This window comes from Scomber japonicus, chromosome 6 (assembly GCF_027409825.1).
Source record: "Scomber japonicus isolate fScoJap1 chromosome 6, fScoJap1.pri, whole genome shotgun sequence".
Lineage (NCBI taxonomy): Eukaryota > Metazoa > Chordata > Actinopteri > Scombriformes > Scombridae > Scomber > Scomber japonicus.
The window spans coordinates 7,601,358-7,618,570 of NC_070583.1; the positions used below are offsets into that span (position 1 = coordinate 7,601,358).

General features: G+C 39.8%; 1 protein-coding gene across 1 annotated transcript in view; it reads left to right on the forward strand.

Annotated features, from left to right (window-relative positions):
• The window catches only part of LOC128361055 (alpha-2-macroglobulin-like), a 28,745-nt gene extending 11,937 nt beyond the window's left edge, over positions 1 to 16,808 (forward strand). The window contains exons 22-36 of the mRNA XM_053321620.1: positions 31 to 82; positions 244 to 327; positions 861 to 1,037; positions 1,673 to 1,748; positions 2,022 to 2,178; positions 2,728 to 2,802; positions 6,890 to 7,052; positions 7,372 to 7,559; positions 8,967 to 9,179; positions 9,487 to 9,611; positions 9,815 to 9,905; positions 9,992 to 10,060; positions 10,143 to 10,248; positions 10,400 to 10,441; positions 16,566 to 16,808. Of these exons, the coding sequence (XP_053177595.1) occupies positions 31 to 82; positions 244 to 327; positions 861 to 1,037; positions 1,673 to 1,748; positions 2,022 to 2,178; positions 2,728 to 2,802; positions 6,890 to 7,052; positions 7,372 to 7,559; positions 8,967 to 9,179; positions 9,487 to 9,611; positions 9,815 to 9,905; positions 9,992 to 10,060; positions 10,143 to 10,248; positions 10,400 to 10,440 (1,617 nt within the window). The 3' untranslated portion in view covers position 10,441; positions 16,566 to 16,808. The remainder of the gene's footprint in view (positions 1 to 30; positions 83 to 243; positions 328 to 860; positions 1,038 to 1,672; positions 1,749 to 2,021; positions 2,179 to 2,727; positions 2,803 to 6,889; positions 7,053 to 7,371; positions 7,560 to 8,966; positions 9,180 to 9,486; positions 9,612 to 9,814; positions 9,906 to 9,991; positions 10,061 to 10,142; positions 10,249 to 10,399; positions 10,442 to 16,565) is intronic.
• Positions 16,809 to 17,213: the final 405 nt, after the last annotated feature.

A 17,213-nucleotide genomic window follows, 5' to 3' on the forward strand; every position in this document is an offset into this window, starting at 1 on the left:
AATGGGGCTCACACTGTCCTTTCCTCACAGGCTGAGGGAACTGAGATGACAAAGACCCACAACTGGCTGTTCTGTCCTAAAGGTCAGTATGGTTGATGGGCCATCAAACATTGTGTAAAAGGAGAACCAAATGCTCTAAGTTAAAAAGGGTGGCATAGATGACATGTTAAAAATGTACTTGAGACATTTAATTGTGATTTCTGCTTTCTCCATCTCAGCTGACTGTTTTCTGTCTGTACACAGAGGAGACATTGACAGCGGATATAGATTTAAAACTCCCTGAGAACGTGATTGATGGATCTGTCCGTGCCTCAATATCAGTCCTGGGTAAACACACATTTTATTTGTATTTGAGTTTTGCTTTAACTAAACAAATCCTTAAGTCTAATACGCTTCCTCCAATCCTCCTCCAATGGACACTGGGGCTGGAGTGTCAGGACATGTTCTGGTTTTATACTTATACAACTTACACTAAAATCATTTTTATGTAACACATGAAACAAATTTCTATGGTCAAAAATGTGCAAAAGTGCTAGTGATTGCAGGATTATGCCTGTACAAGGAACCCCAAAAAAATGCAATACAGTAGTGGGAAAGAATACAGAAACTCCTTGCGTGGACTGCCTGCTGTATCTGTTCTTTTTGAAACTTGTTATATTTAAGAAAAATAGTTTGAAATAAAAACATATTTTCATGCTGTAGTTTGTGTAAAACATTTGACTTGCTGTTTCTAAGCATATTACTTTTTTAACCATATACTTAGTATTTTGCAAATAAAGAAAATGCATTTTTACAAATCATATGTATTTTAATTAGTAGTGTTTATCAAATACATTTAGACACGTAGTGTTTTTGTGCAGGTGACATCCTGGGTCGGGCCTTGAAGAACCTGGATGGAATGCTGAAGATGCCGTATGGATGTGGGGAACAGAACATGGCTCTCCTGGCTCCCAACATCTACATACTCCAGTACCTAAAAAACACAGATCAGCTGACCCCGGCCATCAAGGAAAAGGCTACCAACTTCCTGACCAGTGGTGAGTCTTTGATTAACACCTTCAAACCTGCCATTATCATTATTCATCAAGTTGTTTTGTTTTTGCTATCATTACTTCTTTGCTTGGCAGAGAGGTTATCTGTCAAACTTTCAAATAACAAAATTACATGATAACAAAGTATTACAGTACATGACAAAGAAGAAGGAAGATAACAAGAGACTTGAATTGATGACAATAATTACCATTCGTACTTGTTGTCTCTGGTTGGTCTGGAGGCTGAGTGGATTTCTGATAAGCTTTACTTTTCATTTTCTCAGATTTGTCTTATTAACAGTCCCTAAAGAAAAGAAACTCAGCAATGTGTTTAAACATAAAAGAGGAAAATTGTAGGCATTTCCATTAAAGTCCAATATAAAATATAAAGTGAGACTAAGAAAATGACTGAAAGGGATTGACAGAGATGAAGACAGTGTTGTGAGAAAAATCATAGATGAACATAACTGCTGTATATTGTCAGAGAATACATGTGGCATGATTTGGTATAACTGAGGGAAAAATAACTGACATTCAACTGATATGCAGTTTATATAATTTTAATAGAAAATCATGAAGGTAAACCTGACAAATACTTTTGTGGAAATAAAAGTGTTTAATAGTAATTCATTGTTACACAGGCTACCAGAGACAGTTGAACTACAAACATAACAATGGTGCTTACAGCACATTTGGAACAGGACAGGGGAACACTTGGTGAGAACATTGCTCAATCATATCTACATATACTTAGGGTACAGTATATGATGTGATCACTGGCAGCTGGTGGCTTTTGTCTTTTGGAAGCTTTTAGTACTACAGATTAATGATATGATTATCACTTTGAAGCTAATTACTACATGAATTATTGCAACCTTTCAATCATGTTTGTTATGGTTATTGTATTGTGGTGACTATCATGAGTGCACACTTCAAGTGCTTCCTCTTGTCATAGTTTCTCAATGTCTAACCTTGTTTCAATATCCTCAGGTTGACTGCTTTTGTGCTGAGATCCTTTGCCAAAGCACAGTCTTTCATCTACATTGACCCAGAAAAGGTTCAACAGACTAAGATTTGGCTGGAGAGTATTCAACGCAATAATGGCTGTTTTGAACAGTTAGGAAGACTCTTCAATAACAGAATGAAGGTACCATAAGATCAAAGTTTCCATTCATGGTACCAGTCAGTTTATCAATCAATCAATCTTTATTTATATAGCACCAAATCACAACAAAAGTAATCTCAAGGCAGGTCTAAACTGTACTCTTTAATTTAATTTAAAAAGCATAGACATCTAGGCATCTACAACTCCAGGTTTCCTGTGAGATGAGAAAGCACAGAGAACTCCGGGGTAGAAGTTTAATTTAGTGAATGCATTTATAGTACATGAATGTAAATGGATATAGATGGATAGAGAGAGGGAAGAGGAGAGAGGAGCCTAGTGCATCATGGGAGTCTCCCGGCAGTCTAAGCCTATCGTAGCATAAACTAGGAGCTGGTCCAGGACAAGACTGGCCGGCCCTAACTATAAGCTTTATCAAAAAGTAAAGTTTTAAGCCTACTCTTAAATGTAGAGAGGGTATCTGGTCCCTGGAAGACCCTATTACCAAGTAAAGGGGATAGGGTCAAGAGTATATGCAAGCCTGAATATTTTCTGTACAGTGCTGATATTATTTATAATGCTTCCTCTCAACAGGGTGGTGTGTCTGATGAAGTGACTCTTACTGCTTACGTCACTGCTACCTTCTTGGAGATGGGCATTTCCAAAGATGTGAGTACTGTCTTTCTAAATATCTCCAGTTGTGTTCACTGCCAACCCCATGTGGTAAAACATGTGAATATATGACATAAACCAATAACTTAAGTAAATTTGCCATAATCACACTTTCATCATTGTCTTCCCAATGTGTTTTTATTCATTTTTTTTTATTTTTTTGCAAGGAACGGTATCTTTCCTAATAAACTACTGTATAGCTTTAGTATACTGCATTTCACAGCATGTCCTGCAAGAGGAACTCGTTAAATGCTAACAACATTACTTGGTTTTTCAGGAAAGTGATGACTGACTTTTTTGATTGACTTTAAAAAAAAAATCAAGTTTGGACAAGTAAGAACAAACTACATGTAGCTTAGCCCAAAAGCACAGTATAGAGTCAACACTATGCTGTTTGTTGGTGGTGCTTGTGTTGCCTCACTTTAAGTTAACAGATTTCAGACATCCTGGTAATATTACTGCAGGCAGCTAATAGCCTCACTGTTATCCACAATTTTTACATCTTTGGTGTCAATTCCAAAATGCCTCCACCACAGATGAGTCCATTAGAATAATCAAATATACAATAAAACAATTACCCATTTTAGAAAAGGTAACAAGATTACATCAATGTTTGCTAGCAGTCACTTACAAAAGTGTTTTTAATAGCTGTGATAATGCAAACCCAGACTACATGAAGTGAGAAATGTGCTGTTATTCCTACTGTTAGTTTGCAGCAAAGATAACTTAAAGAAACGAGATGTCACTATTTTTGATACCACACCAACAAAGCATCATGGTCAACGTGATTATGATAATTTACCTACAAGGAAATTAGTTTTCAGAGTCGATTTATACACCAATGAAGATTCAATTAAGATTCAAGCAGAGACCGACGAGAACATGATATTGACCCGTACAACAATTTCTTCTCTTCCATCAACAATAACTCTGACTATTATACTGATGAACAGTTCAACAGGAGAATTAAGACAGATAGCAAACTATCGATCATCCACTTCAATAGCAGAAGTCTCTATGCAAAGTTCGTTCAAATCAAGGAGTATCTGCATCACTTCACAAAACCATTCAGCATCATTGCCATATCTGAGACATGGATTACTGCAAATAAAGGCTTAGACTTTGAGCTTGAAGGCTATGAATTTAGATATATAAATAGACAAATTAAAGGGGGAGGAGTAGTTGGTATGTATGTGGATAAAACTCTGAAATTCAAGGTGTTGGACAATATGTCTGCAGCAGTGGATAATATTTTGGAATGCATCACAGTTGAAATTTATAAGGAACAAAATAAAAATGTAATCATTAAGTGTATATACAGAGCACCAGGCTCTAGTATTGATATGTTTAATAAATTCTTTGTAAATGTTGGACCTGATCTGGCAGGAAAAATCCCTGATAATGGACTGTATTAGTAGATATATAGATATAGATATGAGTGTATGAGATACGAGTGTAAAAAAGGTAATTGAGGGGATTTCTAAATCATTATCATTATCTTATCATTCCAAACAGGCACATTCCCTAATAAAATGAAAACGGTAAAAGTCATACCACTATACAAAACTGGCAAAAGACACCACTTTCTTTAATATACTTCTTTACTTCCACAATTCTCTAAAATTCATGAAAAACTTTTTAACAATCGACTGGACAAATTTATAGAAAAAAACGAACTCCTCACTGACAGCCAATACGGATTCCTGGCAAACACATCAACATCACTGGCATTAATAGACTTAATTGAAGATATCACAATCTCTACAGATCATAAAAAAATATGCAGTTGGGTTATTTATTGATCTTAAGAAAGCATTTGACACAGTAAATCATGACATATTAATAAAAAAAAACTGGAACGTTATGGTATCAGGGGGGTAGTTCTTGTGGTGTCCCCCAGGGATCAGTGCTGGGCCCCAAACTTTACATTATGTATATCAATGATATAAGCTATATCAAAGATATTTAAGATTATTTTGTTTGCAGATGACACAAATATCTTCTGTACTGGTGATGACTCTCAGCTGTTATTGGACAAGATTTCCTCTGAATTGTGCAAATTAAAGATATGGTTTGACATAAACAAGTTATCACTGAACTTGAACAAAACTAAAATAATGATATTTGGTAACTGCAGAATGAATTCACAAGTTAAGATACAGATTGATGGAGTTATTATTGAAAGAGTTGCTGTAAATACATTTCTTGGGGTTATAATAGATGAACTCACTCACTCAGCTGGAAACCACATATAAAACATATACATTCTAAAGTATCAAGAAGCATTGCAGTATTAAACAAAGCAAAGCAGTTCCTAGATAATAAATCACTCCGCATTCTCTACGGTTCATTAGTCTCTCCTTACTTAAGTTACTGTGCAGAGGTTTGGGGTAATAATTTCAAAAGTACATTACATCCATTATTTATTTTACAGAAGAGAGCAATTCGAATAATTCACAACGCTGGTTTTCAGGATCATACAAACTTACAGTCAAAAATACTAAAACTTGCAGACCAGGTAGAATTACAAACTGCACAAATTATGTTTCGGGCAAAAAACAATCAACTACCAGCAAATATTCTAAGATTGTTCACTGAAGGAGAGGGTTGCTATAATTTAAGGGGATTGTTTAAATGTAACTGTGTTAGGGTGCGTAGGACGAGGAGAGGTTTTTGTTTTTCTGTCTGTGGGGTGACATTATGGAACAGTCTGAATCTAAAGCTCAAGGAATGTCCAAACATAATACAGTTTAAAAAGAGGTATAAAGAAATGATTTTTATGAGGTACAGGGATGGAGGTGTTTATGTGACTCAGGTGCCCGTTGTTTGTATGTGTGCGTATGTATGTTGTATGTATGTAAGTATATCTGTCTATGTATGTATGTGTACATATGTGGATGTATATGTATATATGGGGATGTGTATATATGAATATATGTATATATGTATGTATATGTGTACGTACGTATGTATGTATGTATATAGCTATTTTTGATGGAAAAAATGGAAAAATGTAGCAATGATTATAATATTGATAACAGTAAATATAGATGTAAATATTGACATTACACATAATATTAGTAAGAATTGTAGGATGTTATGAATTAATAATTAAATTAGCAGCTAGCCAGCAGTGATTTAAGAAGTAGGGGTGGGATTCAAGAAGTGTTGACTTCTTCCCACTCCCTTTCGAATGTGGTTGACAGTGCATCATATTTTCTGTCAGGTGTAAGTTCACTGTTTTCAGTGAGTATATTGTGCTTTCTTTTTTATATGTTGTTTTTGTTTTTTTGTTTTTTTTCTTCTATCACACATTCGAAATAACAATAATCTTATCTAATCTAATCTAATAAAAGAAAGGATTAAATAAGTATTATTTGTTTTATATTATTATTAGCTTATTGTTTACATAACATTCATAGCTGGGACCTTGGTCACTTGATATAACTTCTATTTTTGCTTGTAACACAGTATTATCTGCCCAATTTAAATTTATAGCCTAATAATAGATACTCTTCTTCTGCATCTGGGAGCAGTTTGATGAAAGAATTAGCTCTGCTAACTAGCTACGGTTAGCAGCTAAATAGAGGCATGGCACACACAGCACAGAACAAAACGTTAACTGAAGTTCTCTGTTCTGTTGGTTAGCATTGTTGGCTTAATTTAGGAAAGTCATTGTGCTAGACTAGGTTTATGTTGGTCTGTGTTGGCAGTAATGTTGCTATCTCTGTATGAGTCTTTGTTCAGTTTAGTGGTGCTGGTAAATAGTTTTTGGCTGTCAGTGGTTAGCTGCCAGCTTGTGTCTCTGTACCTTCTATTTATGGACTTTATCCTTGAAGCCAGAATTGTCTCAACAACAATAATTAGTCTTTATTGAAACTCACTGAAGAGATACTTGATGTCTTAATTCATTTACATGTCTTTCAATAGAATTATAATTTAACATGACAGTTTAAGGCATTTTAAGAATTGTCTTTGGTCTATGAAAAAACATAAAAGAAAATTAATGAGTAGGTTTAAGATAAAACAAAAGCAGTTGAGTCACAGGCACATACACTATAATGTGTATTTTGATCTGTTTCAGGATGCTGTGGTGAATAAGAGCCTGTCTTGCCTCAGGGAGTCCGCCAGTGAACTGGATAACATCTACACTACAGCTCTGCTGGCGTATGTCTTCACCTTGACTCGAGACATGGAGACTCGAGCTCAACTTCTGGAGCAACTAGACAAGGTTTCATTAAAAGATGGTGAGTCACCCGCCTAAATGGCATCACTCTGGCTTCATTACTGTGAATGTAGCTCAACTTGTGCCTGTTTGTTGTTTGTTGTCTGTTATGATCTGAGTAAGCATGTTATTCTCTTGAGGACAGGAATACTATGCCTGAATATGGACATGTAGTACTCTCATGCTGCTCTGTCCACCTAAAAACAATTTGATGCAGTTTACGACTGTGCACTGCACTTCACTGTGTCACTATATTTGGATCTCTCTTGCAAAAGAGTTCCTGATCGTAATGAAACCACCTGATTAAATAAAGGTTATATATTGTTATTCGCTGTCTTTAGGGGGTTTCCTCCACTGGTCTCAGTCAACAACAGAATCATCAACCTCTCTGTCTGTGGAGATCAGCTCCTATGTGCTGCTGGCTAAACTCAGTGCCTCCCCTACTACTGAAGACCTGGGCTACACCAGCCGCATCGTCAGATGGCTGACAGGGCAGCAGAACCATTACGGAGGCTTCTCCTCTACACAGGTACATCCCAAACAGCTGATAAAATGGCATTGCACAAATGTGAGCTGTGGTTCATTGAGCTTACAATTTCTGTGTTTTCATCATCTGATTTACTAAAACGGCAGCTCATTAGGCAAATTAGCGGTTTAATTGCGCCTAGCAATTCCCTCCAGATGAAAACTCCAAGTGAAAGAGAGTTTGTAGTCCCAGTTCTCATATGGGATTTATGTGTTATCAGAGTGGTTTTGATTACGACATAGTTGCAGGTCGCAACTCCACCTGAGAAACCGTTAGGCCATAGCTAATACAATTACAATCTTATGATCTTTAACATATGTCAATGGATTAATAAATGGTCTGTACTTATGTAGCACTTTTCTAGTCATAATGACCACTCAAAGTGCTTTTACACTACATCTCACTCACCCATTTACTCGCTTTCATGCACTGATGGAAGGGGCTACCACACAGCATGCCAACCTGCTGGAGGAGCCAGGAATCGAACTGCCAATCCTGAGCCACAGCCGCCATTATATCTGTTAACTTTTTTTTAACAAATCACCTCTTTCTGTGAAGCCTCAGAAAATCCAGTAGAAATGTATAATCTAACTCTCAGTTAGAAGTAGGCTTTACACCAATCTGGCTATATCGGATCGGCCGATATTTAGCATTTTATGCAATTGGTGAGATCGGCTGTAATGTCTTAATTTGCTGATCCGATCAATGACGATCAATGTCGTAGATTGCAGATGGCTTGTGTTTTATCTGTCTCATTTACTCTGAAGAAGTTCCACACCACCGACATGTTTGTTTGAATCCGACAGTTAGTTTTGAGCCCTGTCGCGATGTGACAGAGAATACAGTTTTTTTTAATCTTGAATCATGAGCTGTCGGATTCAAACAAACATGTGGGTGTTGTAGGCAGACAGATAAATACACAAGCTATTTGCAATCTGTGCAACACTAAAGTACGTCGTGGGGAAGCATCTGCAAAATGTTTCAACAGCACAAATGTACCTGGAAGGAACACGAGGAGGAGCATGCCGAGTTTAAGAAAGGGAGCATGGACAAAGAAGACGTGATCGGATCGGTGATCGGTTTATTTAAACTCACTGATCGGTGATCGGTTTATTTAAACTCACTGATCGGTGATCGGTTTATTTAAACTCACTGATCGGTGATCGGCCCCAAAAATCCTGATCGGTTCAAGCCTAGTTAGAAGCATGTATCTAAATATCACCCGATCATAAAGATCCCATTTCAAAAATGTGACAGGAGTGTCTGTTATTTTATGTTAGTTTTGCTAACTAGGAACTTTGACCTGCAATTTTTCTAAACCACACAGGATGCAGAGAGGAATTGTGTCTAGGTAAAGATAGGTACATATGCACTTAATGTTTTGTGTGTGTGTGGGTGTGTGTGTTGTAGGACACAGTGGTAGCGCTTCAGGCTCTGGCTCTCTACTCCACTCTGGTGTTCAGTCCAGAGGGTTCAAGCACAGTGACAGTTCAGTCTCCCAGTAGCCAGATGACATTTGATGTGAACCAGCACAACAAACTGCTCTACCAGGAGAAGACACTGCAGGATGTGACAGGAAAGTACAGTCTGGAGGTGAAAGGAACAACATGTGCTGCAATGCAGGTCAGTGAACACTAGGGTAGTTGTTTCTTGTTCCAAATAAGGAATGAAATCTGACCATTTCATTATCATTTAATCATTTTGTCAAAAAGATTGGGAGACACAAAAATTAAGGATTTATTAATTTAAAATATTCTTTCTCCTACCTAACGAAAGAGGCAGTATTGCTCAAAATCATTTTCCAATCAAAAAACCTTAAACTACAATCATTAGCTTGTGAAAACAAGATTCTCCAGCGGTAAAGGAAATTCCTAACATTCCTATTCACTTTTTATGAATATTAAACCTTGCTTGTTTACCTGTTTTACAGATTTCTCTTCATTATAATATCCCAACTCCTACTGATGTTACTACTCTGAGTGTTGAGGTAAAACCAGAGGCCACCTGCTCCAGCACATCCGCCAGACCTAAACTCACTCTGAAGCTAAAATCACTGTGAGTGCATTCACGGTACAACTATGATAGAAGAATACTGTAATTTTAAACAAACATGTTGGAAATGTTTGGAAAAACTTTGTAGTTATATTGTAGTACTGTCAATGCCTTATATTAAAAACTCTCTTTGCATACAACTAGCACAACTATAAAGTACATAGTGATATCTCACTGTGTATCACATTTTTATGTCTCCATCACAGCTATAGGGGAGAGCAGTTAAGGACAAATATGGTGATCCTGGACATCAAAATGCTCTCTGGATTTGTCCCAAATCCAGAGTCTTTGAAGAAGGTAATTTGTTACTATAGTTTTAACTTGTAATATTTGTGTCAGGTGTTGGCGTCATGGTAACCCAGCTGAATATCATGTCCTCACAGCTCAAAGGTGCTCTGCTGGTGGATAATGTTGAACAAGAGGAAGATCATGTTCTTTTGTACATACGGGAGGTAACAGGAATTCACAGTGGACAATACTACATGATGCTCTTTAGATTTATTACTATTTATGTATCTGTTTTTCTTCTAACAGTTACCAAAGATCATGGCCATCAACCACAGCTTAGAGCTCATACAGGAGATCCCTGTGCAGAACCTAAAGCCAGCCGTGATCAAGATCTATGACTACTATCAGCCAAGTAAATGACATTAACCCCAAATCTACTTCCAGACAAACTGACCAGTTATCAGAAGTATCATTTTGAGTACTACAAGTTGTAAATGTGTTGACAATTTTTTGTTTTTTCTCTTCTTTTTTGTCTTTCCTCTCCTTCCTCTTTTTCCTCTCAGGTGACCAAGCTGAGATAGAATACACCTACCCCTGTGCTTAAGGTTACCATCTGCAATGGCATACAAGAACACTTAAAACTATAGTTTAATAAGAAAATGATGGGAAAATACAAATCTCTTATATTCCTTTTGTGTTCCTATAACCAGTAACACCAATGTCTTATATTCATTTTGATGTCTGCATAATCAGTTTGCAACATTATATTCAGTTTACTGGTGATTGTATTCTTATACATGATGTTAGTATGCTTTAGAATGGTTAGCGTGACTTTTATATGACTGTAGTAATGATTAAAAGCGTATGCGTTATACTTTGCATTCCACAAATGTAGAAGTAGATTTATTGTGCTTTTGATTGTAAGAGGCCACAGTGCTAGAAGGCCAAGGAGTTAACACTTGCTCTTTGTTGCAGTAAATTTCCATCCTATGTTATGAGATATTTTGACAAATGCTGAAGGTCGCAAGTGGTGGGAGAGAAGGGAGACTCGACAACGGAGACAGCACGGGATGGCTCCAGAGGGAAAACAACCCACCACCTGGCACCCTGATAACTATTGTTGATAAAAGATGATTTGCTACTTTGTTAGGTATAAGACTGTTGCTCCGAGGACTGGCCTCTGAGCATTTACTCTGTGCACGGTTGGTAGCTGTGTATTGTTGATTTGCTCCTTCTTGCAAGAATAAAAGTAACTCGACTTTTGAACTTGGTTTCAGACTCAGTCTTGTAATTAATTTTTCTATCATACTTGGTCCTTCGAGCCGGATCTCAATACCTCTGCCTCTCTCCAGGGTGCCGACCCGAACCCCCGGGGGGGAGGGGGGGGGGGGGGGTTGGGTCCGGGACTCCTTCTACTGAAAGACCTCCGCCCTGTCCTTACTAAGGGGACAATTTGGAAACATTGAGAGGCCGGTGTCGGCTGGAGAGAGTGCGGGGTGACGAGATCCTAGAGAACCAGACTGAGACAGATCCAATTCAGGTCGGTAAAGTTGCTTTTGGGAAAAATCATCTGGGATGATTTAGACCAGTTCAGTGTCAGTGACAGGAACTGGGGCTTCAAAGTCTGTGGGAAGACTAAGGAAATAAACTACCTAGCCGGTCTCTCTTTGAACACTTAAGGATAAGTGTGTGCCGAAAGGGCAAATCTTTGAGCCGCGGACAAGAGTGTGCCGCTGAGGGCAAGCAAAGATAGATTATTGCAATAATAAGGTATTTGTTGTCATTGTCATTTTCGTAGTGTCATTGTTAATTGTTGTCGTTGTTTCGTTGTTTTTGTTGAAGAGACACAGTAGTGAGAATAAGAAGACTACATGGGGTCAAGCCACTCTAATGAGGGGGGGGGCAGTATGAGGGAGATGTGAAGTTTATGCATGGCACAGATAAGAATAGTGTGCGTCATTTGAAAAAATGGAAGAAGAAGTATGAGTTTAAAGGAACGCTGGAAGTGTTGAGCTGTGCCAATTTGGTGGCGAGCATCAGAAAAGATTGTGAGGATAACCCAAAGAGAATGAGGGAAGCAGGTTATACAGAAGCACAAGCTTGGTTAGAGGAAGCAAAAAAGAGACAGGCAGAGAGAGAGAGAGAGTAAAACAATCAGAGGTTTTGAAGAAACAATATGAACAAGAAATGGTTGAAATAAAAGGAAAAGCCGAACAATTGGTAGGGCTAAAGAAAAAGCATGAGCAGGAGATAAGTGAAATAAAAAAACAAAATGATAAAACTAAACAATGTTCTCTCCATTTTTCCGAGAGTGACTATGATGAGGAAACAGTGATGAGACATGAACACCTCGTCCTGGATCGTCCTCCTCCCTACAACCCAGCCGGGACCTCCGAATCAGCCACCGCTTCTCCTCTAAACCCCAAACCTCCTCTGCCTTTCCGTCGCCGCCTGCGCTTAGAGGGCATATACCCCTCCGACTCCATGGGGGACCAAATCCCCAGAGCAAGAAAAAACAGCCTGCAGGAGGCCCAGCCACAGGCCCATGCTACAAGACCGGGTAAGATATTTAATGATACTTATCCTATGAGTGAAAGGCCAAATCCGAGAGTAGACTGGGGATGCATCTCCGAGTTATACAGGTGGAAACGGAGGGTTTCCACATGTCCGTCAGGGAGGCACATCCGGATGGGAGAGGTCTGGTGAGTAACAGTGGCAAGAAGCCTGCCGTCAAGAGCAGTGGCAAGGAGAGGTGTATGCAGCGGCTCTTCAGAGGCGCCTAGGCTCTGGGCTAGGCTGGAGTCCATCAGGTTAGAATCTGCACCTGAATCAATTAATGCTGAACAATGCACGGTAGATGAGGCAGAGGTTAGTTTCACCTTTGTCAATTGTCTCTGTGCTTTATTTTTAAGGGCGGTAACACTCACCAGGGACCTGGAGCGGGGAGCAGGTAGGGAGCCACGTAGAGGGCAGGAGGCAATGAAATGACCCAGCTGGCCACAGTATATACACCGACCTTCCATCATCCGACGGTGACGTTCGGCAGGGGTGAGGCGGGTACGTCCAACCTCCATAGGCTCCGGAATCGCAATGGGAGATGAGCTGCTCCTGGAGGCCGAAGCTTGAGGAGGTGTGCCGAGCTGGTCCGGTTCCCTGATGGGGCGGCCTCTCTGCCTATCCCTCAGTCTCTTGTCGATGCAGGAGGCTAAGGCGATGAAGGCATCCAGCTCTACGGGCAGGTCCAGAGGGGTGAGATGATCCTTCAGGGTCTCGGAGAGTCCATTAAAGAAGGCGTCCACCAAGGCAGGTTGATTCCAGCCGCTATCTGCAGCTAGCGTGCGGAACTCTATAGCATAATCCATCACGGATTGTCTTCCTTGTCTCAGGGAGTGTAGAGCTCTCGCAGCTTCTCTAGCGGGAAGAGTACAGTGGAAAATTTGCTAGAAAGTGTCAATGAAGAGAGAAAGAGAGTTACAGACTGCAGACCGTCGGCTCCATTCTGCGGTGGCCCAAGCCCTGGCTCTCCCCGATAAGTAGGAGATGATGAAGGCAATTTTGGCTCGATCTGAGGAAAAGGCGGTGGGCTGGAACTCGAAATGGAGCTTGCACTGACAGAGGAAGGGGCGGCAGTCATTAGATTCCCCGGAGAATCTTTCCGGACTGGAGAGCCGGACAGGTCTGACTTCTGATGCTGGAGCTGGCGAGGAGGCCGGCGCAGGAGGTTCACTTGACTGTGAGGAGAGAGTGGCTGGGCCCATAGCTTGAAGCTGCCCGATGACGTAGGTGAGCTGAGCAGTAACAGTTTCGCACGCCAGTTCACTGCGCTGGGAAGCTTCTGCCACAGCCCAGTGCATCTGTTCCATCTCTTTCTCCTGTTGTCTGAGCCGACGCTCCTGCCCTTCGAGGGCAGCGAGTACAGAGCCCTGCTCCGCTGTGTCCATCTTGGCCAGATCGTTCTATCAGAACTCTGAGACTGGCGGACACAAATGCAGGCAGGCAGGATCTGTTCTCAAGTGTATTTATTCAGTCCAAGAGTCCAAAACCAGGAAGTCCAAAACCACAGGGCAGAAGTACAAAATCACAAGGCAAAATCTCGGAATCCAAAAAGGCAAAACAGGTCGATAACACTAGGGAACAAAACAAGGGATAACGCTGGAACTCTTACAGTAAACTGACACACAGGGGAGCACTGGTTAAATACACACAGGAGGGAAGGGATAACGAGACACAGGTAAAACACATAAGGGCGGGGACAGGTAATCACACAGGGAGCAGGAAGTGAGCACAGAGACTAGGGTGTCAAAATAAAGCAGGAAACAGACACATGACAGACCCTGACATTGACTAAAAGACAATGATGTCATTTTTTAGGAAAAGATTGACAGGCGATACAATTGCCTTCTAAAATAGCTATCTGCAAGTGTAATATTTCACAATTAGATCATGATATTTTAAAAGATATGCAAAGTACTGCACCTACACAAGGAAAAGCAACATGGAAAACTACTGATGCTAAACAAAATGACCAAGGTTTATGGAGATGACCTGCAAATAAATTAACATTGCCAAAATTATTATATAGATTCGCTGCTAGTTTGAGTCATGGATTGAATCATGTCTCAAACAGGAAGGATAGATAGTATCAATAGATAGTATCTATAGTTATTATTACAAAGTACTCAAAAAAAAATTTTGTGCAGCATGCACTATTTGTGCTAAAAATAATCCACAAGGGAAAATACCTGAAGCACAATATCCTTTCCAAAAGATATGTATGGATTTTATTGAACTGACACCATGTGAGGGAAAGAAATGCTGTTTGGTGATAATTGATATGTTTTCAAAATGGATTGAAGTGTTTCCAACAAAACATCAAGATGCATTAACAGTAGCAAAAGCGTTAACAAGGGATATTATCCCTAGGTTCGGAATACCAGAAATCATGTATAGTGATAATGGAACACATTTTGTAAACCAAGTGATACATCATCTTGCATTGGTGTTTGACATAAGTGTAAAAAATCATTGTGCATATCATCCACAGTCAGCAGGGCTAGTGGAAAGAACTAATGGTACTATTAAGTCAAAATTAAAGAAAACAATGACAGAGACAGGGAAGAACTGGATGTACTGTCTTCCGTTGGTTATGTTAAACATGCACATTCTTCCAGGGGTGAGGGGGATTTCACCATTTGAGATATTATATGGAAGACCTTACACATTGCCAGAATTAAAACCATTTATTCGAGATGACAGTGAAATGGAGGCAACATTAGCTGACTATATGGCAAAAATGTTAAAGAGACAAGCTATTACGTCCTCCGTCATCTCTCCTTCACAGGAAACAGCTGACCAGGATCCATTTCTGAAACCTGGTGACTGGACTTTCATAAAGGTCATAAAGAGGAAGTACTGACACTCTCCAAGGTGGGAAGGACCATACCAAGTGCTCCTCTCAACACCGACAGCGATAAGAATAGCTGAGAGAACTTCCTGGATACACTTATCACATTGTAAAAAGGTGAAAGAACTGTCAGACTAGAGTTTGCCTTGATTACCTGTCTAACCTGTTTTCCCTGTTTCCTCAGCGGACCATAAAGACCGGCTGCAAAGGGGGGCTGTTGCTCGAGGCACGTTCCTCTCAAACCGGTGAAGAATCAGGCTGTTTTCCAAAAAGTGTCCTGGGGAGTAGAAGGGGAACTGGAAGGAGAGTTCTTGGGGAAACCTAACTGCTGAAGTTCTGATTGGCAACCTTAAGGTAACATTGCATCACCAACACCATGCAGACTAGAGAGAACAGACCTTGGCACCATTTCAGGCTCCCAGGGCTGTGCGGACTGAGAGGAACAAATTGTGTTTTCCTTACTTCAAGCCTTATAGTTGTGATGACCGTGTCAAGCTTGACTGCTTTATACGAATCTTACCATGGGCTTAAGGGGGGAAACCAGACTAACATTACTGGACTGAGACGACCGACTAGAGCTCTCACACAGGATGACGATGTAGCCGGAGAGGATAATCTGTGGTATAAGACAATACATCTCTCCACAAGGAGGGTGGGGGTCAATGAGAGCTGCTATGTGTGTGTGCAGTGGCCACACTCAGCTGGGTATACAGTGCCTGTGATTCCCCGGCCTCTGAATGTATCTAAAGTGATGGGTGTGCTGATGGCATTTGCTTTCACTAATACCACAGATGTGACAGACACTAACAAGTCTAAGAATATGACACACATGAAAGTATGTAATCTTGCACAGCCTCTGAAACTTTTGAAAGCCTCTGTGTCTGACTGCAGTGGGAGGGAGATAAGGGGGATGAATATGTCTGGATGGGATCCTATGGTATTTAACCCTTTGTTTGAAGTAAACCCCACTTGGCTTCCAGCAGGAGGTGTGTGTTTTCAGAGACGATGTAGGAAATCCACTTACTATATGGGATGGCACTGTAATGTGACTGTGTCAGCCACTTGCGGGAGGAGGAATGACTCCACCTCTCCGTGTTTGATGAACGGGCCTCTCCTCGAGAAACTAAATCTGACTCGGGAGCTCTTCTCACCTGGAGATAATGGTAGCAGTAGTTTTACAGCTATTATGCCTGATGATAGTGGTTTTGGTAGCAGTCTTGTAATTAATTTTTCTATCAGAAAACCAAAAAGAAGTACTGATTTAAATTGGTTTGAAAAGTAACAGATAATCTAGGTATGTACAATGATTTGGAAATCAACTGCAGCATGAAAAATTAAGGGTGGTCAGTCCTTGAATCAACACTGGTTTCAGTACAATTTCAAATGACTTGCATTTTATAATGATACAGTTGGTGTACTTTGTGTAACTCAATGTCGAAACAAAAATCAACACTTGTTTCCTTGTCACTATTTTGTCATAAACTCTTCCAGTGATGTAACTCCTCTATATGTCTGAAGTGAAATCCTTACACAATTTACAATAAAATTGAATGTCCCATTCAAAACAGCTCTTGTGTCAAACTATGTTTCTCTAGTTGTCTTTATATGTATTTCATTTATTGACTATGTTGTGCAGGCCTGCTTAGTATAGAAAGTGAATAGACTTAAAAAGTATCAAGTATTGTAATGGCTTTCTTAGGAGTCATTTAGGTCAGGTTTAGGTAACTTAACACTGGAAGAAATATGATCAATGTCCATGAATGTGAGTATAAATAATTAGCTATGCTACATACATAAAAAAAATATTTGCACATTGTTGTGTCCACAAAGATATGTATCTTGTCCCTGTCCTTGAGGTCAGCAATTCACAAATATTGGGCAGACATGTGGGTGTTGTAATCCATCATCGCTGTTTGAGGATGACCACACAGGTATGTTCACTAGGAAATGGTTTACTTTTACCTGAGGATAAC